Source organism: Peromyscus maniculatus, chromosome X (genome assembly GCF_049852395.1).
Source record: "Peromyscus maniculatus bairdii isolate BWxNUB_F1_BW_parent chromosome X, HU_Pman_BW_mat_3.1, whole genome shotgun sequence".
Lineage (NCBI taxonomy): Eukaryota > Metazoa > Chordata > Mammalia > Rodentia > Cricetidae > Peromyscus > Peromyscus maniculatus.
The window spans coordinates 129,630,474-129,653,336 of NC_134875.1; the positions used below are offsets into that span (position 1 = coordinate 129,630,474).

Here is a 22,863-nt window from a genome sequence, read left to right on the forward strand (position 1 = left end):
GGTTCCCAGCCTATAGGATTGAGCTAGTGATGTTGGGGAACAGTCTCATTCTCATAGTTAATCCTGTTTGGAAACACCCACACAGACACACTTTCACAGATATACCCAGAAGTGTGCTTTATTAATCCTCTAGAGCAGGGGTGCTCACCCTTCCTAATGCTGAGGCCCTTTAACACAGTTCCTCATGTTGTGATGAGCCCAACCATTACATTATTTCATTGCTCCTTCATAACTGTAATTTTGCTACTGTTATGAATCATAATGTAAATATCTGATGTGCAACCCCTGTGAAAGGGTCATTTGACAACCTCCAGAGGATCGCGACCCGTAGGTTGAGAACCACTTCTCTAATTGCTTCTCAGTCCAATCAAGTTAATCAAGATAACCATTATATTTATCATGTTGTGTTTGACATTCCCTTTGTTTGGCTTTTGTGAGAAATGACCTCCTCAGAATTTTTTCTATTTCTTTTAGACTCTTTTTTTAGAGGTTTCCTCTTATACCTGATGACCCTTTCTTTTCCTCCCTCCCTCCCTCCCTCCCACCCTCCCTCCCTCCATCCCTCCCTCCCTCCCTTTCTAGGGGACAGTATTAAATAGTTGCCTAGAAACTCTGGATATAGGAGTAACTTAACTATAAGTGATCAGAAAAAAACGGAGCCATTTTGGACAGCCTCATAGTTGTCTAGTATCTCTAGGCTTGATTTTTGTTTCCTCTTAACCTAGTCAGTTTAATGGAGAAGAACCTTTTGAGTGTCTGTCTTGGGCTAGAGGTATATCTGCTGGGAGGATGAGACACACAGGAACATCTAAGCCTAATTACAGGAGTTCCACAAGACAACTTAACTATAATGAGGCTGAAGTTGTTTATTTTAACATGTTTGACACATGAAATTCCTAGTTGACTCTCCCATCTAAGTACAGCACTTCATTTTGATCTGAGCTATGCATCTGGGTCCAAGGTCTCCAGAAGGAAAGGGAGGGGTAAATTTCATGGCCACAGACTGCTCCTGGGCAAGTTCAACTGATACTCTTGTTTTCTGCTCTGCCAGCACAACTGCCCTGAAAATCCCGGGTGCCTCTTATTTCTGAACTTCCTTCAGTAGTTTGATAAGCATAGCCAGCTTGTTTCTCACCGGCTTCTCTTGTTACAACCTCTATATGTTAGTTCAGGTTCTACAAAAAGCAAGTGTCAGGAAATGATTAGATGCATAAGACATTTATTGGGAAGTGACCAATGAGTGGAACTTGATGGGTAAGGATCCTGAGGAGGCTGAGAGAGCACTTACAGGTTTGTATGTCTGAATCCTTTGGAGATATGAAAGAAGAAATAAAGGAAGAAAAGAATGGGAAATTCCTAGACACTTTCAAGGGTGCTTCAACCTCTGTAGCATACTACTTGGAGTCCTTACACCAGAGTTGGTCATTGCAGTCCCATATCTCACAAGGATAAACTTGCTCTGGTGTTCTCTTGTCCCTTTATCAGTAGCTGGTTGTAGCATTTGTAAGCATAGTCTTAGTGAGAATGCGATGATGGATTCTGTTGCATGACTTTCACTGGGGAAATAAACCAACCATTCAGTAGTCACCCTATCTAGGGCACTGACCACAGGTCAAAAAAACCATTCCACTCGAGTCTAGCTTATGGAAGCAATGAGTTTATAGGAGTGTGGGTGAAGTGCTACTTAGAGGAGCATGAATCACTTAAGGGCATCGCTGAAAGGCCAACCCCAGCCTAGGTGGAAACTAATGGAAGCTGTGTCCCTGCAGCCCTGCAGGTAGCAGGGCTGATCAAAGAGTGCCCTCTCCCTGGAGTTGTTATTGCTCATATAACCTTGCACAGGAGCTTGTAAATCTTAGAACTTTCAGAAGCGTCTTAGCTTTTTCAGTTTTAGTTTATTTCCTGGGTCGTGTATTTGAGCCTCACTCTTCTCCAGGACAGAGTGTTTCTGTTGAGAGGAAATAGTGTATAATAAACTCATTGTGCCATACCTTGTCAGTCCTTTATATTCCCTACTTCATAGATTGAGGGGCACATCATAATGGTAGCCACATTTGGAGTTCACCTTTCTTTGATCCTTTACTTCCTCCTATCTGAAACTTGTTTTACTTATCCAGTATACCTCTGCCTCCTAACGTGTTCCTTTAAGCTGTTAACTTTTAATTCATTTATTGAAATATTAGCTGGCTTTCAAGGAGTAGTAGAGATTGGCAGGAACTGGGGAATGGGTTTTATCAAAACATCTTATATACATGTCTGAAATTCTCATAAAATAAAGCAGAACTATGAAGAACTTTTGGAAAGAAGTAGTAAAGAAATATATATGTCTAAACCATTGTTTAAATGGAAATACTAGTTCACTTACTCATAAAATTCAAGTATAATTTATTGAACAATATACATTATATTTTGTTGTATTATATGGCTCTCTAGTTACCTCTTTCCATAAAGCAATCCTATGTGGGCACACACTAAGGCCTGCTGGTGACTAACTTTAGTTATTTGGAATAATGGCAAGGAATAGGGAACTCACAGCTCAGTGGCCATTCCATGCAGATTCTCCTTACTGGTAGGAGCAGGGGCTTTGTGCTGTAGGGGAGACTGTAGCATGGCTTGATGCCCTCCTGATTCTACATCAAGTGCTACAGATTTCTTATAGCCTAAAGCCAGGGAGCATGCCATCTGCCAGCATTCACCAGATGCTGAATGTGCTTGGACTAGACCTTTTACCCCAGGAAGCTGAAGAAGATGGAAGTTGCCAGTCAGCTACCAAACCCATCTCTGCAGCTATTTGAAAAGGGGTAACTAACTATACCATGTCAGCTTCTTCTCCTAAATCCTCTGAGTTTAGCTGTAAGTGAAAGTAGAGGACTGGCTGCTCCATAGGCTTTTTTTCCTGTTCACCGTGGGCCTTCCACAATATGCTATCTACTGGTCACCTACTCCACCGGAATAGCACCTTTACCTTAAGGAAAGCTGAGCCCCCTAAAGCAGTTCTTTTTGTAAGACACAGTGGGGAAGTGAGTATGCTCCCTGTGCACTCTCCCTGCATTGTGGAGGCTTCCCATTGTCCGTAACCCAGTTTCTGTAGATTTTATTGAATAAATGCTTCTCAATTTGTTCGAAACCTTTTCATCTGTCTCCAGAGACAGCTAAATGCAGTAAGACCCCTGTACCTGCAGGGTGTGCATCCAGGGACTCACCCAACTGTGGCCTGAAAATATTTGGGCAGAATTGTGTGTGTACTGAGCAAGTATAGACTTTGATTCTCTGTCACTATTCCCTAAGTAATGCAGTATAACAACTACTCACACAACATTTACATTTCATTTGTATTATAAGCAATCTAGAGGGGACTTAAAGTATAAGTTACATGCAAATACTACACTGTTTTACATAAGGTACTTGAAGAGCCACAGATTTTGGTATGGGGGTAGGGTTCTCGAAACCATCTCCTTCAGCTACTCTGGGAGGATTTGGTATGTCTCTCCAGGTGACAAGTTTCTTCTTCACAAGTTTCTGAGAAGTGAGCTTCTCAGGCAGCTGTCCTAGAACTCCACCTGGTCATTGTGCTTTAAGGATTCTGAATCTTAATTAAAGGTCATTTTCAAAATTCTAATCAGGTGACTTGAACTGAGAAAACAAAAGTTTTTCAAAAGATTTTACGTTTAATTACTAAACTTTGATTAAGCTTAGCTTTAGTGAAGTTTGGGGTTTGTCTTTTAAAGTAATGCAGAGAAATAGTTTACCTATAAGTTTCATCTTTCGAGTTGATCAGTTCTAGATTTAAGGAGCATTATGTTATGGACTTAAGAAGATAGATTCAGGAGTAGAGAGATGGCTCAGTGGGTAAAGAGCTTGCTGTGTAAACATGGGGACCCCCTAAAAGTCAGATTATGGAGTACACTCGTAACCATAGCACTTACAGGGAAGAGGCAGAGCCTGGGGTCTCCCTGACTAGCCAGTCTAGCAGAACAGGGAGCTCTAGATTCACTGAGAGAGCCTCTCTCTAAAACTGAGACGGAAAGGCAATTGAGAAAGACTTCCCAGTGTCATCTTCTGACCTTACATGGGTGGTTCACATGCACATATGTGCATGGGACAGAGAGAGAGAGAGAGAGAGAGAGAGAGAGAGAGAGAGAGAGAGAGAGAGAGAGAGAGAGAGAGAGAGATTGATTCAGATTCCCTGGGTTCAAATCTTTGTTCTACAGCCTATTCTGTGAGTAATTTACTGAATTGCTCTCTGCCTTTCTCTTATATAAGTATTGTCTGCCTCTTAAAGTTGTGAGGATTAAGTGGGTCAACTCATTTAAAATAGAGCCTGACTCATAGTAACATTCCCCGTAAAAGTTAGCTGATGTTTATTGTTGTGATAGACAAGTTAAAGGCAAACCATTTGTGTATTATATCGTCAAGACCAACACTGATAGAGATAAGAGGGGCCCTCGTGCTCAAACCCTGAGGGCAATGAGTTGCTGGTAGTAGACTGCCAGTTGACAGCCAGCCTCTGTTGTCACCATCCAAACTGTCAGGGAAGCAGCAGCAGGGAACAAAGCAAAGAACCTTCGCTGAAGGAAAGTTGACAGGAAGAGCCCTTGAGTGGATCAGAGTGAGCAATGGGATGCAGCCTGCACCAGTCAGACTGCTGCCCCACACTGTTCTTCCTGACTACAGCAATGGGATGGCACCTGGAAGAAGAGATCACAGGAGTAGCCCCCAGGTGATCCATGTCACCATAGCAACTGAAACCGCTACAACTCCTTTCAACAGCTAAGTGTACCTACCTCTGTAGTGGTGGGAAGCAGAGTTGGCAACCTGATTGGGTGCTTTCGGTGGGATCAGTGTCCTTTCCCTCCCACTCCAGGCTGGACAACTGTTGTCCGATTGGTCCTATTTTTCACCTTATTGTTATGCACATACATTCAGCCAATCGGGGCCCAGGTGGCTCAATGTAACTGAATGGATGAGCATTAAATAAACAGTCTTGTTGGAGTGCTCTTCTGAGGAAAAAGAAAAGGGAGACTGCCTTCACGATGCTTCAGAAACAGACTGGCAACCCATAGAACTGAAACCACAGCTACAGGGGGACTCGTTCATGCCTCAATCTCGAAGACTTTGACAACTAACAGGAACTCATTCCTGTGGCTGTTTCTAGCTTCCAAGACCCACTGCTTCAGAGACCTGTGGCTCCAAAGACCTGCAAGAGTCATAACCCTTTTCAGAGCTCTAACACTCCTGGCTAATATCCCAAAGCTACCAAGAGTTCAGATCTATTCAGTTCTTATCAGTTTCCCAGAGACCTGTTTTTCCAGTTGAAAGTTGTTCAGCCTCATTTCTGGCTGTTAATCCTGTGATAATAAAGTACCTCTCCTTCATACACTCTTTGCTGTCTGCCCACCTCACTCTTGGAAAAGGCATGACAAGAAGCCAGCTGGTGACAAGAGGGTCCCCACCAACTATCTCAATACTACTGTCTGTGTGCATAGATCTTAGTGATGGGCTACTTCCTCACTGAGTAGGAGAGATGTTTAGTTCCCTCTAGTGGAGGAAAGTCAGATATGCTCTTTAAAAAGCCATTTCTTTCAGAATTGTGATGATTTAATCTAATTACTCCTGAATAGTTAACCAGTAGTAAACATACACATATATAAATACCTTTAATTGTTAAATTTTTCATGAAACCTTTGATCTTCAGTTTTTTTAAGAAAAACCTTAGAGCCATATGATAATATTAAATAATGTAGTGTATAAACTACACAATGGCATAGAAATGCTAGGCATATGTTACTTTGCCTAAAGTTGGTGGATTCTGTGGTGGTAGTGCCTTGAAGTTTTCCATCTGCAGTCATGGTAACAAAATGTCCAGGATGGTATTCATACCCTTTTGTTGCATATAAATTTTATGTCTTGACCATTCTCTGAAAACTCTAATCAATCTGAATATGACACTGAGAAGAGATTGACTCAAACTTTGGATGGTTTTAGCATCATCTTCCTTAGAAAGTGTGAGATAACAGAGTTCTGGATTGGGAATCAAAAACCTGTGCTCATCTTTCACTTGGGTTATAAGTTAGCCATGTGAATTTGAGCATGCCTATCAGAGCCTCATTTTCTTTCTGAGTAAAATATGAATATAAGAAGGGGTGTTAGAGTTATGTTCATTTTTAGCATTCTTTATACTTTGATGAGGCATACACTTCTGTTTTACAAAGATATGTAATAGACATAGGTTGAATGGCTTGTATATGCTTGATGCTGCCTTCCAGCAAGGTCGGCGGAAAGCTGAGTGACCAGCAGCAGCCTAGTTGGTGATGCTGAGATCTTGAGGCATGGGAGTGCAGCAGGGAGGAGCAGTCGCCATGTCATGACAGCAGCTTGTGCCTACCCCTGCTGGAGACTGTTAAGGATAACTGTGAGGCAAAGTGTAAATGGGATCTTGGTGAATGAGTGGAGTGGCTTTTGTCAGGATAAAGAAGCATATGAAGTATTAAACGAGGAAGGCGCATTTACTGCAATTTCATAGATATTTTTAGTCGAGTACATCACGTACTTTGACCATACTCACCCTCCTCTACCTTCCAGTTCCTCCACCGATCCTTCCCACTAGGAATCAGGGTGGAAGTTCAACAAAAGGTCAATATTGAAAATACCTAAGTGTGGGTCAGGGAAGCTGAAGGGAGAGCAGCTGAAATAGAATGGAGGTGTGTAGAAATTGTGTAGAAATTTGGGGGGAGGCAAGAAAAAAAAAGCTTTAGATTCCAATTATGTTGCTAAATAGGTCTGTGGACTCTAGTTAAGTCACTCGAGGTCAAATCAAAGCCATCCTGCAGCATTATAACATTTAAATGCATGGAACAGAGCACAGTGAAGGGGTTTGAAGTAATACGATAATATCTGCTTTAAACTATGATAGTACTTTAGTGAGTAGAATGAAAAGAAGAAATTGAAGGCAGAGGAGCCCATTAGATGATCCTTGCTGTGACAAGAGCTGGTGAAGACTGAAAGTGGGGAGCCAGCAGTAAGAGGAAGGGAACGTAGACAAGTGATGAGGACATAAAATGGACAGGTTTGGCAGCTGTGACACAACGTGGAGGAGAAGCAGTGGTGTGTGCAAGGATGGGTCCAAGAATGATTTCCCAGAATGTTACAGATGAAAAAGTCCAGTGGTAAAGGGTGGCTGAGGAATGGGTGCTCCCATTGTCATCTTTTGTCTTCAGACTTGGTCCAAATGAATTTGGTCAAGACAGGAAGGAATGATTTCCACCAAAAATGGTCAAAGAAAAAGAGCCATGCTCCATGCCGTGCACTGTGCAAAGTGTTTTCATGGGTTTACGAGCTCTCTAGGCCTCTCCATAGTCCTGAGAGGGAAGTTGTTGTCTTACTCTTCCCATTTTACAGATGAGGAAAGTGAGGCTCTAAGGGTGATACAGCTACCACTTGTTGGAGACAGGATTTTAAAATGGACCTTTTGACTATAAGTCTGTTATACTATCATAGCATAACTACCTTCCTGCAGAAAGTGCTTGTGCTTGAAAGGATACATGCCAGATCTGTGGAATAGGGTGACCGTGACCAGCCTCAGTGCTATAGCCAGGAAAGTCCTAAGCAAACCAAAGAAGCTGGTATGACATTTTTAAGAAATGAACCATTATAATTTTATAACCATTGTAATTTTTTACTCTAATTCTGTGTCATGAGTGAGGCCTTTTGTTGCTACTGAGTGACCACTGAGTCTTAAATGAAGAGGAGTTGATGTCGGTCTGTCTGCCTCGCATTTGTGTTTTCACTGGCTCAGAGGATCCTGTCTTTGCTGTGGTTCCACTTGGCTATGTGTAAAGCAGATGTGAGCAGCCTCTGCCCCTCAAACGCCATTGTTAAGGGAACTTTTGTTTTATTCATTCCCAGTTTGATGAACTGGCAAAAGAGCTATTCAAAGAAAAAAACAAAAACAAAAAACAAAGACGGAAGATTGATTACAAATGTACATTCTTTACAGAGTAAGAAAATGCACATTATGGCATTCCGCCTACAAAAAAATAGAGAAGAGCTTTAGTGTCATTATTTGGCAGAAACTCTAAAATATATTTATTTCATTTTTGTAAACATTTATACACTAATTAGTACATAATTTATATTATTTTGATAGCAAGATGGGAAACAGCAAATTGGACCACATAGAATGTCCCCAAGGGAACGTCTTATAATTTTTCAAAGAGCAGAGAAATGTAGTTAATGGTAGTTTCATACATCTCACATAGTACAGTGCTGGGTTTGGCAGCAAACAGCTGAAATGTGCTTTTTAAAACCTAAAGAATTATTCTCAGAACTGATCATTGCTGGAGTACAAGACAGAGCCTGAGTTTCCAGGTTTATACATTGTTCTCAGAACAACTGGAGGTGGGTTAGACAATTACCTTCCTGACCCTGACCACACTCATTGTAGGTTCTGTGCTTCCTTTAAATGTCACTACAGACTGTTTGGGGACAGAGCACCCACTACTTCAACAGACTTTCTGAATGATTCTGACTCCAAATTTTAAATTGCATTATCTAGATAGCTACTACATTTTAAGCACTAAACAAGATACTTCCTTATTTTTAGAAAAGATGAAATGAAAGGTTTCTTACAAGGACAGAACAGTATAACACATACCTAAAATGTATTAAAACACTGGGAAAATAGAGCCCTTTCAGAAGGCTGTTCCCTATAGGCCAGAGTTTCACTATGTATAAAACATCTTTTTGACACTTTCTAACAACTATTAGGTGAGTCTACTTTGAACTAAAAGTTTTCTACTGTTTTTCAAAGCTTTGTGACTGGTTTAAAAAGACTAAATGGTTAGATATTTACCCACACATACCTGTTAGCAAGTTTCTCTTGATAATATACAAATAATTTGGTGGTATGTATAAATCTGCAAGTGTTCTCTCTATCCCTGATTTTACAGTATTTATTAAAACAACAATCTTATTCTTTGCATTGGCGTTTTCTACAATAAATGTTCAAGTATCATTGATACTTTTTGATATCAATTTGTCTCATACTTCTTTTTGAGACAGTTTCACTCTGTAGCCCATGTCTAGCAGTCCTTCTGCCTTGGACTCACAGTTGCTGGGATTCCAGGTTCAAACTGCTATGCACAACTTTTATACTATTCTATGAGATACTATTGACAAAAGGATTTTGTGACTAGGTGGAGAAACCTATGAAATTAAAAACCTTGGTAATAATTTCACTGTACCATAGAGCTTTCTGGTCTTAGTTATTTGCTTATTTGTATATTTAAATAGATCACAAGTTGTTTTCTGGGGAAATTGTTCATCTTGATGGCAGTATTTCTTGCAGTGGATAAAGGCTTGGTAGAGAGAAGTAAGTCCTAAGGAAATCTGTCTTGGTATGTGTCCTTTGGGAGATCCCCAGCTATCAATAAATAAATAAAAATAGGAAGTAAATCTAGATAACATAATCAGGAACTATTATGCACAAGGTATGTGCATAATGTTTGTTACTTTGACAAATTAATTGAACTGCTTTACTGTAATATTTTCTTTTGCTGTTTAAACTTTATTGGTAATTTGTGTACAATATAATGAACCCTAATAAGTCCATAGTTTAGTGAACTTTAACAAATGTATACATTTCATCATCTTACAAAGCACCCTTATCTCCCAATATGTGTGATGCTTTTTAAGACTTTAATGTTGAGAAGTAATTGAGGCATAAACTAGGGTTTCTCAAATTTCCTTTTATAAAGTGAAGAACACAATGTTGAAATAGGTGTCTGGTTTTTATCATAAAATGCCTTGATCTCTCCTTCTTTGGTTTATACCTCCCAAAAAAGAAAAGCAAGCAAAGAACTATACCTATTAGAGACATTAGGAGCATTGTGTTTAGTTATTATCATGCATAAAATATACTCTCAGTAGTCATTCATATATTTGGGAAAATGAAACACTGAAACTTGGTTTGGTTTGGATTTTAGTTACCTCTGCCTTCTCTTTTTAGCTGTCTGATTAACATCTGTTTTATTAGTTGCATCTCCAAATAGACATACATCATATTCATGATTGAGTAACTCCTTGCATAGAAGACTGAGTGCTATATTTTCTGAGACAAATAATATGGTTTCTTTTTTAATCTAATGTTGACTCTTAACCACAAATGGCTTTTTAAGCAAATGCTTCTCTTTAAAGACACCTTAATATCTCCAAAGATTAATATTAATAAGGAGCTTTAAATTTGTCACCTGGAACATTTATTACTATCTAGCTAGTAAGATCGATGATTTTTAATATTCAAATATGGATTAAGAATGAACTGACGCCGGGCGGTGGTGGCGCACGCCTTTAATCCCAGCACTCGGGTGGCAGAGCCAGGCGGATCTCCGTGAGTTCGAGGCCAGCCTGGGCTACCAAGTGAGTTCCAGGAAAGGCGCAAAGCTACACAGAGAAACCCTGTCTCGAAAAAAAACCAAAAAAAAAAAAAAGAATGAACTGACATTTTTATAACTTAAATCCAAAGTAAATAAATGACATTTTAGGCAGTTATTTACCAACTCATCATAATGAAAATGACAAGTAGTTGTCACATTAATTGGCTTTATTTTATAGCTGATTGGTGTTTGTACATATAGTATTGGCTTTAGTTTAAATTTAATGTTAAACAAGATAGTGTGTTTTAATGTGTTTGTTTCACTTACCAGAACCAAAACTTGAGAAATATATTACAGAAATCTCATTAATTTTGAAATATTCAGTACAGTTAAAGTTAATTTCTAATTAATGCACAATTTGTCAGTGAAGAAACAAACAAAAAAAGAAGCCCTGTTAGTCCAGCATTTTGAATTCCCTTTCATCATTCAAAGGACAAATGAGATTTTAGCTTATAGAATTAAAAGGTGGACAAGAACACAAAGAAATTAGAAAATGCACAGAACTCTACAAGTATGTGAAAAAATAATAAAATTTGTAGGGATAATAGTAAAATGTGTAGAAGATCAAAGAAATAACGAGTTTGCAGTTAAAAAAAAACATTTGTGAGCATCTGCCTGAGCCTCTGATCATCCATCCGTGGTTGAGAAGGTCTTTCTTAGCTTGCCAGTGGTGGTGCACACCTTTAATCCCAGCACTCAGGAGACAGAGGCAGGCAGATCTCTGTGAGTTCAAGGCCAACCTGATCTATAGAGCAAATTCCAGGACAGCCAGGGCTACAGAGAAACCTGTCACCCCCTCCCCGGCCCCCAAAAAAAGAAAGAGAAAAAAGAAAGAGAAAGCCTTTCTTGATTTATAGAAAAATAGCCTTATTAAAACAAACCTGAATTATATATACATTAGCCTTCAAATTGGTTATTATATAAAGATGAAACTCAGCAGCAGAAAATGATTTTACTACTGTAACTTCTCCAAGGTTCCGCTTAGATTCCTCTCTTAAAATATCATATAGTCATTAGTTTTATGACAGCAAGGAAAAATGATATCAATACTGATTTTCATTTACTTATTTTGTTATTAACATTTGTTCAAGTAAATATATCACTACTGGCCTTAATTATTTCTAGGGCAGCATTAGGATATTCTGTTTGAGTTTGGAGCATGATTCGGATCATAGTGAATTTTAATTGTTGAGTTTATGATACAACTAGCACTGTCGCCCATTTGGATCGTGGGACATATATAAACTCCATGGTCCCGGGAGCCTTGATGGTGTAATAGCAAGAGCACTGGGCTTTTGTCATTAGTCTTGTCCTCTCTTACTAGTTATGTGCTTTTTCATCATCAGCCTACATCACTGAACCCAGGACCTCAGTTTCTTCCTCTGTAAAATAACACACACACACACACACACACACACACACGCGCGCGCGCGCGCACACACGAGTGATCACAGTTATTTAGTAAGTACTTGAAAAGGGGGTGCTTGAAAATCACAAATGATACTTAGTAAATCCTCAAATATTTTATTGCATAGTCATTAGTGTTAGAATCTATAAAAGCTTTCTATACAGACTATATACAGTGATGTTAACCATTCTTGTTTGGTAAATTAAGCAAAATAAAAACAATTCTAAATGACAGAACAAATAAAGGATTTAGATTAACAATAGTTGGAAAACTTCAGATTTAGTTATTAATTGATAAAATGTAGTTATAAAGATGAGCTATACAGTTTCCTCTTATAGATAGACGTAGTCTTGAGTTACACATAATTGAATTTCGATTCTTTTTTAATGACTGACTGCAAATGTATGCCTAAGAATTTCAAAAAAAAAAAAAGCTTGGGGTATGTAGCTAATGGGTAGAATGCTCACCTGGCAGCACCTGGCAGGTATGAAGCTGATGCAGGAGGGATCACAGAAAAGAATAAGAATTAAAGTAAAGCAGGCTGGTGAGATGGCTCAGAAGTCAAGTCACTTGCCATCAAGCCTGGTGACCTGTGAACATTCTTGGAACACATAGTAGAGGAAGAGAACTGACTTCCACACATTGTCCTCTGACCTCCACATGTGACTTTGTCACACATGTGCACATGAATACACAGATAAATAAATAAACGTAGTCAAGAAGAAAGCAAATGAGTTTATCTAGAGCTGTACCATTCTTATTTGTAGCCACTACTCACATGTTGCTGTGAAACACTTAAGTTGTGACTAGACTAATTTTATATAGACTATAAGTGTAAGACACATACTGGATCTTAAAGAGCACAAAACTAACATTTTATTAATTTTGGGGTGGCAGGGTTTCAAGACAGGGTTTGTCTGTGTAGCTTTGGAGCCTGTCTTGGAACTCACTCTGTAGACCAGGCTGGCCTCCAACTCACAGAGATCCACCTGCCTCTGCCTCCCACGTGCTGGGATTAAAGGCGTGCGCCACCACTGCCCGGCCTATTTTATTAATAACTTATTACATTAAGTATAACTTAATATAACTTAATACATTAAGTATGTGTTGAAATAATATTTTTCATATATTGGATTGAATATGATATTATTAAAATAGCTGATCTAATCTTCATTGAATGTTCCTAGGCAAACTAACTCTTAAATGTAGGCTTTTAAAGTTCAGATACTGAGATTCAGATTGCTACTTCAAAGCTAAACATTTTTGAAATTGCTCTTTTTTCAATCATATTTATAAATACGAAACCTAGTTTTTACCCATTGTCGAATAAGCTTGCTGCAGAATTGAGGCACTAAGTGGTGCCCAATTTTTATGAAAGAACTCTACTAAGTGGAAGTAAAATGAATAATAAGGGTATTTTTCAGAAAAGTTGTTTTTAAACTTATTACTGAAACAGCTTCCCTAGCTATTCCTTATTTAAGAGACTGATAAGCCATACTCACTTTATTGCTGTTTGACAAACCAAACTTCTTACGAAAATAATAGTAGTTTTAAGATTGTATAGTATGTTGATTTAATTTAAATATGTTACTGATTTGAGCTATAAAATTAAAAAGCATTAGTGCCTCTTTTAAAAGGAAACGAGTTAAATGAATGGGATAGAGATGCATGATGTGAAAGACACAAAGAACAAATGAAAAGAAGGAAAAAAGAAATGAGTTGATTAAATATAGTTATAGTTAAATTGTAAGAGCATTAAATATAGAAATAGAGGGTTGAAAGTATCTTTCAAATTTTTCCTAAGAAATTATAAAATCAATTATGATGGGAAGAGAGAAAGAGGAAGGAGAGGTTGACTGTTACTAGTCAGTAAACAAGGCAGAGGTGACACTACTCAGCCGTGTTCCTCCCAGGTATGTCTCATGCTAGTATCTGTGAGCAGCCGGACAGTTGTACATCAAAGTACTACCATCTTCTTTCCAATTCTTCCTTCCTCTGCCTCATGAGTCAATATATAGGTAAACAATAGTTTCAATCCACTATGTCATCATAGACTTAACAGCATTCAACAGGTACCTATTTCCTTAGGTCATATTCACATTTTAAAATGACCATTTGAGTTTCCTATTTTTTGGAGTCTACAGTTAAAATGCACATAGAATGTCATTGTGCATTGTGAGTTACTTAATTTAAATTTTCATTTTGGTATTTGTTTTTTAAAGTATGCTTTTCTATTTGCACTATTTACTTGATATTTGAATTATGGAAAATAATTGTGCATCTTTTACATTGCTGTTCCTATCATTTCAAATTTATTTTTATATTGTCAGTCTTGTACTATCCTCTCAGCATTCTGGTTTTAGTCTCTAAAATGTCAGATCCAGTGACATTTATGCCACTTTGTTATTGGAAAGCAGGGGCCCCAGAAATTCTGTCTTTGTTTGGAGTGATGGGAATTAAGACTAGACCAAGAGCTTGTTCAGCCGTTCACCGTGCCAAGCACAGGGGGTCATTGGCAGATCTGTTTCTACTAAAAGCTCTCAGTGTAACAAAGGTGTCATGTAGCAAAAGGTGAGTGGGAATTGAAGCATGCTGTAGTTACATGAAAGGAGCAAAATGAAAAATAAACTGAGGAGCGCAGAAGAGACCAGTCTTTATTGTGGAAAACACTGAATGTGTTTGCTTTATGACTGCAGCATGGAGTTACAATTGCCTTTCATCAGAACAGAAACTGATGGGAAGGAGTTACTAATGGGGAAAACAGAGGTATGGAAGGGTGACTTCTGATAAATTGAGAAGCTAGGGAAAACATAAAAAGAAGTAATAAAACTCTCACGCTTTCCCTAGAGTTGGGAAGCAGAGCATTCTTGAGAGGAGAGAGCCATGCAAGCATCAGATTGATGTTGTGTGGCTCAGTTTGGCCCTCCAACACACTTGTTAAGAGCCTTCCTCATGGATAGCATCTCCCTGCAGCACAAGCCCTGCAGCTGCACCAGTCCTGCAGCTCCTCCTACCGGGCCTGCCCAACTGCTTTTGAGCAGAGAGGCATTTTTCCGAGCCTCCAGTCTTTTCTTTTGAGGTAAACACTGAACGCACACGCACGCACGCGCGCGCACACACACACACACACACACACACACACACACACGCATGCACTTGCCCCCTTTAGCCCCTTCCCCCACATGCTGTGCTCTACATCATTCTTCCCTATGTGGCTTCTTTTTTGCTTTTTACTTTATTTTATTTTACAATATAATTTAATTCTACATATCAACCATGGATTCCCTTGTTCTACCTCCTCCCGCCCCCCTTCTCCCCCCCCCCCCGCCACCCCCTATTCCCATCTCCTCCAGGGCAAAGACTCCCCTGAGGATTGAGTTCAACCTGGTAGACTCAGTCCAGGCAGGTCCAGTCCCCTCCTCCCAGACTGAGCCAAGCGTCCCTGCATAAGCCCCAGGTTTCAAACAGCCAACTCATGCAATGAGCACAGGACCCGGTCCCACTCACTGCCTGGATGCCTCCCAAACAGATCAAACCAATCAACTGTCTCACTTATCCAGAGGGCCTGATCCAGCTGGGGGCTCCTCAGTTATTGGTTCATAGTTCATGTGTTTCCATTTGTTTGGCTACTTGTCCCTGTGCTTTATCCAACCTTGGTCTCAACAATTCTCGCTCATATAAACCCTCCTCTTGATCACTAATTAGACTCCCAGAGCTCCACCCGGGGTCTAGCCATGGATCTCTGCATCCAGATCCCTCAGTCATTGGATGGGGTTTCTGGCGCAACTATTAGGGTGTTTGGCCATCCCATCACCAGAGTAGGTCAGTTCCGGCTGTCTCTCGACCATTGCCAGCAGTCTATTGTGGGGGCATCTTTGTGGATTTCTGTGGGCCTCTCTAGCACTTTGCTTCTTCCTATTCTCATATGGTCTTCATTTACCATGGTCTCCTATTCCTTGTTCTCCCTCTCTGTTCTTGATCCAGCTGGGATCTCCCGCTCCCACAGGCTCTCCTTCCCTCGACCGTCACCCTTCATTGCTCCCACTCATGTCCAGGCTGTTCATGTAGATCTCAGCCATTTCTCCGTCATTGGGTGATCCCCATGTCTTTCTTGGGGTCCTGTTTTCCAGGTAGCCTCCCTGGTGATGTGAGTAGCAGTCCAGTCATCCTTGTTCCAAATCTAGTATCCTCCTATAAGTGAGTACATACCATCCTTCCCTATGTGGCTTCTTGATGCAGTCGTAGCACTGCCCTCTGGAGTCGGTTAGTAGCCCCTGAAGGTACTGCATCACATATTCCTATTCCCATTTTGGTCGCTGAAAGGAAGCCCTTTATAGAAGTTGGTAGTTGGTGTGCAGGTGGCAGGGACAAAGGTGGGATCACACCCAGTTTCTGACTTCACATGCTGTGGACTCTGTCAGTGCAGGACAGCTCACAGCCGCACACAGTGTTTCCTTCCCAACCACAGTGAGCAAACAAACAAAACCTGCTTTGGCCCAACCATTTCCTTATTTATTTATTTGTTTATTTATTTATTTATTTATTTATTCATTTATTTATTGCCAGATTCTTCAGCTGTGACCACACTCACACCCATAGGAAAGGCTGCTGACTTTTGAGTCAGGGTTCAAAGCTCGCTCCTGTGATAGCTGTATAGCTGTGTAATAACGAGCATGTTTCCAAGCCTGAGTGAGTTTGCTCATCAGTAATGTACCTACCTCACAGAATGGTGGGAGTACTCCGTTCAGTGAGAGAAATGATAAATTTTAATCTAACATTAAATAATTGTCTCTTGTATACTAAGTTCAGCCCTGACCTGCCACATCCTTCCATAGCTTGGGTTCCAAGGCCCTGCCTAGGGGCAACGAGGAAATGAAGTAATGGTAGACACGAGAAAAGATGGAACCAGGTGGCCTGTGCTCTTGGATGGAGAAGCCACAGTATTCCTCCACCCCCAAGCTCAGCATGCTTATCATATATAGCTAAATCACAGAGGCAAGGTTTACGGTATACAGCCGAATCAAGGAGGTACATTTAGCAAATCATAGCAGGAACCATTCATTTCTGTAGTTGTAAACATGGGGGAAGGGAAAGAAAGCTACATTTTCTGCATACACTGTCACAGTCCCACTTGGACCAGGAGGGAAAGCTTTGCCATTTCCCTATGCCTAAGCCAGGGCAAGTGTTGCCATTTCCTGTGGGTCTAAGACATTGGGAACATGGCTGTGCCCAGGTCAATAGCACACATTCACTCAAGATGTCAGTAGTTCCATATACTAACTGACCTTTCTTTGGAATTTTACCAGCTCAGAATGTTCATGGCCTTTTCTCAGATTCCAACTTTCTCCACCTGTATGTACCTTTATTTCCTCTATACCCCTGACTTTGTTAATATTGTATTACTGATCCCTCCTTTTCTGATGGTGTCTCTTCTGGACTGCCTTCTTTTATTTCTTTTGCCTGTACGTGAGTAGGTTTTGTAAGGTTCTACCTGCAGCCATTGCTCTTGTTGACAGGACTAAGTTGAATTAATAAACCAGAAAAGAGATCATGTTATCTATTGCATTGTGCAGTCTGTCCGTGGTTCTTACTTTCTTGTCTCCCTTTTACGTTCAGATATAAAAATACCACATTGTATTTTATACATCAGCAAACAGGTATAACACTATTAGTAATGGAATGCCCCTGCCCACACTCAGTGTGAGGATGTTGATAGTAATTTTGTTTTCCAAATAGGGCCTGTTAGTTGTTGTGAGATACTGTCTCATGTAGCCCAGATTGGCCTTAAACTCACTACCTAACAGTGGATAGCCTTGAACTCTTGATCCTGCTACCTCCACCTCCCAAGTGCTAGAATTACAGGCATGTGCCACAATGCCCAGCAGTTACTACCTGCATTATCTGTTTGTTCTTCAGAATAACATTGCAAAGTACTTAAAAGACCCTGAGTTATTCAACATATTTGTAGATGATATTAAAATTTTTTTCTCAGGCTAGGGATGTAATTCAGCAGCAGAGTACCTGCTTATAATATGCAAGACTCTGAATTCCATTCCCATCATTGCAAAAACTAATTAATTAATTCTACCTTTGGCTCTTGGAATATTGCCTTTTCTGTGTAAACCATACTATTTCTTTTTGTATTTCACATAACTTCTATGATATGTCTATAAATGCTACATTTTATTCTTATTCGACTTCAGGAAAACTAAGACAAAGGTAAAATTCAAAACAGCAAATTGAGTTACTTATCGGCAGATCAAGGAAAAGCTATAAATTTAGAGGCAAAAAGGTGACTATAAGAGTTTATGGGAAATATGTACATGTACTTATTTTACTTTGGGACAGGGTATTTCTTTGCACTGAGAAATGAAGACATTTGTTAGTAAGAGCTTCCTCCCATATATAGATGGAAGCTGACAAACAGTATAAAGAGTTGTATTGTCAGTCTTGAAAGGGTAAGAAGATAAGTTTAGTTTAAAATGGGGGATTTCATCTCTTTAGTCAGAGAAGTCTTCATGTTACCATAGATCACATCCATTCATTCATCCTTCACTCTAATTGTCTTTTGTTCCTACCTAATGAAGTGTTATGTGTTTATTTTGCAGATCTAAAGCGGGAAGCCAGTATCTGTCATATGCTGAAACATCCACACATTGTAGAGTTATTGGAGACATATAGTTCAGATGGAATGCTTTACATGGTTTTTGAATTGTGAGTGTGCATTTTATTTTTTCAGTAAAGTTTTAAGTGATGCTGGTTGTAGAAAATTTTAATAACTTTCTCTTCAAGTTTAGCAATAGCCATGGACTCATGTGTTTCAAGAGACCTGAAGTCACAGGTAAAAAAGGATTTTCTCATGTAAGGTTACAAGTGGTAAAGGAAACAGAAGCTGGGCATATCAGATACTCTCATATTTTCAGCACATTTAAGAGAAGAGGCTCCAAAATGAACTAGAGTTTAAAGGGTAAAGACACCCCAAAATATTCAGTTTGCCTCTTAGTGAAGAAGAGGGAGATGAGAGTGAAGGATTCCACGTAGGAAGTCTCTCTGGCAACTCAAAATGTGTAATAACATACTAAGTTTCTCTTTTGATGTAACCATATTGCCATATAAAAAAGGAAACTACAACTAACAGTATCTGAATTTTAATATACTAACTACTTCACTTGCTTCTCACATAATTTTGTTGTGAGCCTGGATAAATGTCCAAAGAGCTTTATATAAATGGAATGACATTATACAATATTTTGTCTTTAATCTTACTATATTCAAAATTTACCCATGACTTTGATTAGGAAAGCAGGAAAAGGAGGCTATACTAGCTTTAATATTCAAGATCCACCAAATCAGATTATGCATTGCTTCATAACACATTGCTCCAAATTTTAGTGGTTTTTAAGCAACACCCATGTATTACCTCACTTTCTGTGCATCAGGAATAAGGCCCAACTTAGCCAAATCCTGTGGCTCTAGATCTCTCACAAGATGGCTCTGGACTTTGCCAATCCCCTGGCTGTTAGCAATCATGTACTGAGGGACTCATTTCCTAAGAGCTATTGGCCTGAGGCGTTCCTTAGTCCTGTGTCACGTGGGCTTCTTCATAGACTAGCATGGCTACTAGCTTTGATAGAGCAAGCAGCAAGTGTAGAGATCTGTCTCACAACTTAATTCTGAAAGTTGCACATCATCTCTTCTGCCATATTTTATTAGCTAGAAATGATTCATTAGATCCAGCTCACATACCAGGACCTACATAGCAAGAAGCAGGAGTCTCTGGGAGACATTTCACAAGTTGCCCCCTACTAATACATTGCCTATTTGTATAGAAATTTGTGTCTGAAGAACTAAAACAAAGAAAGTAAAATTGAGGACAAATTCAGCTACGTAAGTGCAAGATTAGTGTGAATTTAATTATAACTATTTACTTGAAAGAGATATAAATGTTTTGATTAGTTATTTGCAACAGCTTAGAAATTCTGAATGGAATCTTAGGCTACATTAATTAGAAAGCATATAGAATTCAAAACAAAGCCATACTCCCACCTTACATACCGCTCTTTCTCCCTGGAGTGTTCATAGTAAGCAGGACACCACAGTGTTTGTAGGACAACCAGAACAGAAAAGCCTGCAGATTCCATCAGAGAGTCGCAGCCTTCAAAACACTGGATAACAGATGTGCTAGACTCATGAGCTGGGCCTGCTATAAGTTGATATTTAAAAACTTTTAGTGTGGAGCTAGTGAGGTGGCTTAGAGATTAAGAGCATTGGCTGCTCTTGGAGAAGACCTGGGTTAGAGACCAAGAACACATGTGGCAGCTCACAGCCATCCACAGCTCCAGTTGCAGAAGATCTATTGTCCTCTTCTGGTCCCTGGAGGCACCAAACATGTACAGACAGACATACAAGCAAAACATAAAATTAAATTTTAAATTTTAAAATATTTTATTGTAAGAATGTTACTTTCAGCACCTTGAATGTTCTTTTAAATATATATTTCCTTCACAACAGTATAGCTACATTTTAGGAAATGTCCACTATGTGATCTATGTGGCAAAATAGATCCTCTCTGTCAAATCACAGAGCCCAATCAGACTTGCTTTCTGTCAAAGAAAAGAATCTGACTTTTCTTTTTTTTTTTTTTGTTTTGTTTTGTTTTGTTTTGTTTTTCGAGACAGGGTTTCTCTGTGTAGCTTTGCGCCTTTCCTGGGACTCACTTGGTAGCCCAGGCTGGCCTCGAACTCACAGAGATCCGCCTGGCTCTGCCTCCCGAGTGCTGGGATTAAAGGTGTGCGCCACCACCGCCCGGCCTCTGACTTTTCTTTTTTATAAAATTAAAATGTTAATAGGCATCCTGACAACGACATTCATATGACTATTGATTTCAAGTTCAGTAGATGAAGCTCTCCCATAAACACGTTCTCTAGCTATACGGTGGTGCCTCCTTTCTTTACTCGAGGCCTTGGCTTTGCTTCTAGGGTACATTCCTCTTCAGGAGTTTTGCATTCCCAGACTGCCTTTGAAGGTAGATAGGCATTTGGGGGTAGGGGAACAGTTGGTCTTTTCAGATGGCTGATTGTAAATGCAGAGATATGAAAGGGAGACTAACAGATCACAGCATTTGTTTTCAGGCAGACCAGGTTATGGTAAATGAGGAGATGGAAACGGATTGCTTTAAAACATCCTACGTCTGGAGCCCAGCAATATGGCTTCAACAGATAAAAGCTCTGGCTATGTTGAGTGGGCCTGATCACCTGAGTTAAATTCCCAAAACAGAATAGCCTGGAAGCTCTCAGGCAAGCTAGCCTGGAGTACACAGTGCAGCAGAAACAAGGGAAGGCCTGCCTTCACACAGTGGAAGGTGAGAAACAACTCTTGAAAGTTGTCCTATGACTTCCACATGGGCACTGTGGTGCTCACAAAAGATATTATAGGTAAGGTTTTTTTAAATCTAGTTCACATGTTCCTTGGAAAGAGTTTGAGCATTTCTAGACATACTTGAATCCCAAATGAAGTGCCCTGGGATGGAAGAGCTCTTGAAGACATTGGAGTCATAGCTATCCAGGAATGTATTAATCTTCTCCTTCTAACAGTCCACCATAGGGAGGCCATGATCAGTATCTTCAGTTATTTGAAAGACTGTTATCTGTACGAGTATGTACTTCTTCTGTGGCATTACAGGCCACCACTAGAATCAACAAGTGACAAATTTCACCTTTAAGTAAGGAAGGGTCTCCAATGACAAGATTTAGTCCAGGAATGAAGCTGCTGTCTTACAGAACACATCCAAGGAGCTGTATCCATCCAAGAGGGCTGCAGGTGGGGTTTTACTTTGAGACTAGAGAGGGTCTCTAACATCCCACACAATTTTAAGTTTATAATTCTTTTTTAATCGCTTTTCTGGTTTAATTTGATTCTTCACTCAAGAACTCTGTCTCTGCCCATATTTTATTCTGAGAGAACTAAAAGCAGTTTGAATCCTGTACTATAAAGTAACAAGCACAGAAAACAAAATGTTTACATTGATCTAAATTTGGATGGTCACGCTGCTTGCATCAAGGGCTCCTAAAAGAACAGTGTAGTAGAGAGATAATGCTCTTTGTTGTCATGAAATCTGGATTTGGGCTTCTAGTGGTGAGGTGGTCCTTAGGAGATTTTTGTGATACCATTCTGATTAAAATAATCCAGTGGCTGTAACTAAAGATGACATCTTATGAAAGATAAACATTTACCAGTGGCCTAATCCTACTGTTAGCCTCAAATAATAGAACATGGTTGTTTTCTTTTTTCACCTATTATTTTAGAAAATTCCAGATAAAAAGGGAGACTAATATGATGAAAGCCAGCACAGAGCTTCACCAGTTATCAGAACATTTGCTAGTCCCTGTTCAAGCTATCCCTTCCTATGGGCATTTGCCCCTGAGATTTCGAAAACAGTGTCATTTCACCTAGAAACACTCCTGTTTTAAATGATAATACCATTAGCATGCCTAACAAAATCACCAAGAAGTACTTAATATCATATCATATTCACTTGACTTTCAGCTTTTCCTAATTGAACATGAATCTTAAATGACAGCTATCTAAATTTAGAACTTTTTTATGAGCTCTAGGGACCTGAAAGTAGATTATAAATTCACAGCTAAAATAACAGTGATTTCTTTAAAAGGCCAGAACCAAAATAGAAATATAAAACTCTTCTTTTCTATCATTATTTTATAAATGAGCCTTCACAGCGATCTTTGCCCACTTTTTCTACCTCAAGCCAAAAAAACCGGAAACAGATTACTATAAGAATTGTGCTCAAAAGAGCAATGCCAGTACCTTTGTGTGTGCCTCCACCTACTGGCAAAGAGAGGGAATGCATCTACAGCTGCAGTGTGGATTAAGCTACTCCAGAATTCCGTCCATATTCCTGGCCATAAATGTAATTTCCCCTGGTATTCAAGGGCTTGTTGCTCAAGTTGCTCAAGTGAGGGATCTGGATCTTTTTCACGGTTTTATAATGTTACATCAATACAG

The 22,863-nt window shown here is 39.6% G+C and overlaps 1 protein-coding gene across 20 annotated transcripts in view; it reads left to right on the plus strand.

Moving 5' to 3' along the window:
• Cask (calcium/calmodulin dependent serine protein kinase) overlaps positions 1 to 22,863 on the plus strand; it is a 332,948-nt gene that overhangs the window by 112,110 nt on the left and 197,975 nt on the right. For all 20 annotated transcript variants that reach the window (XM_076561547.1, XM_015995775.3, XM_015995781.3 and 17 more), the window contains exon 3: positions 18,450 to 18,555. In XM_076561547.1, the coding sequence (XP_076417662.1) occupies positions 18,450 to 18,555 (106 nt within the window). The remainder of the gene's footprint in view (positions 1 to 18,449; positions 18,556 to 22,863) is intronic.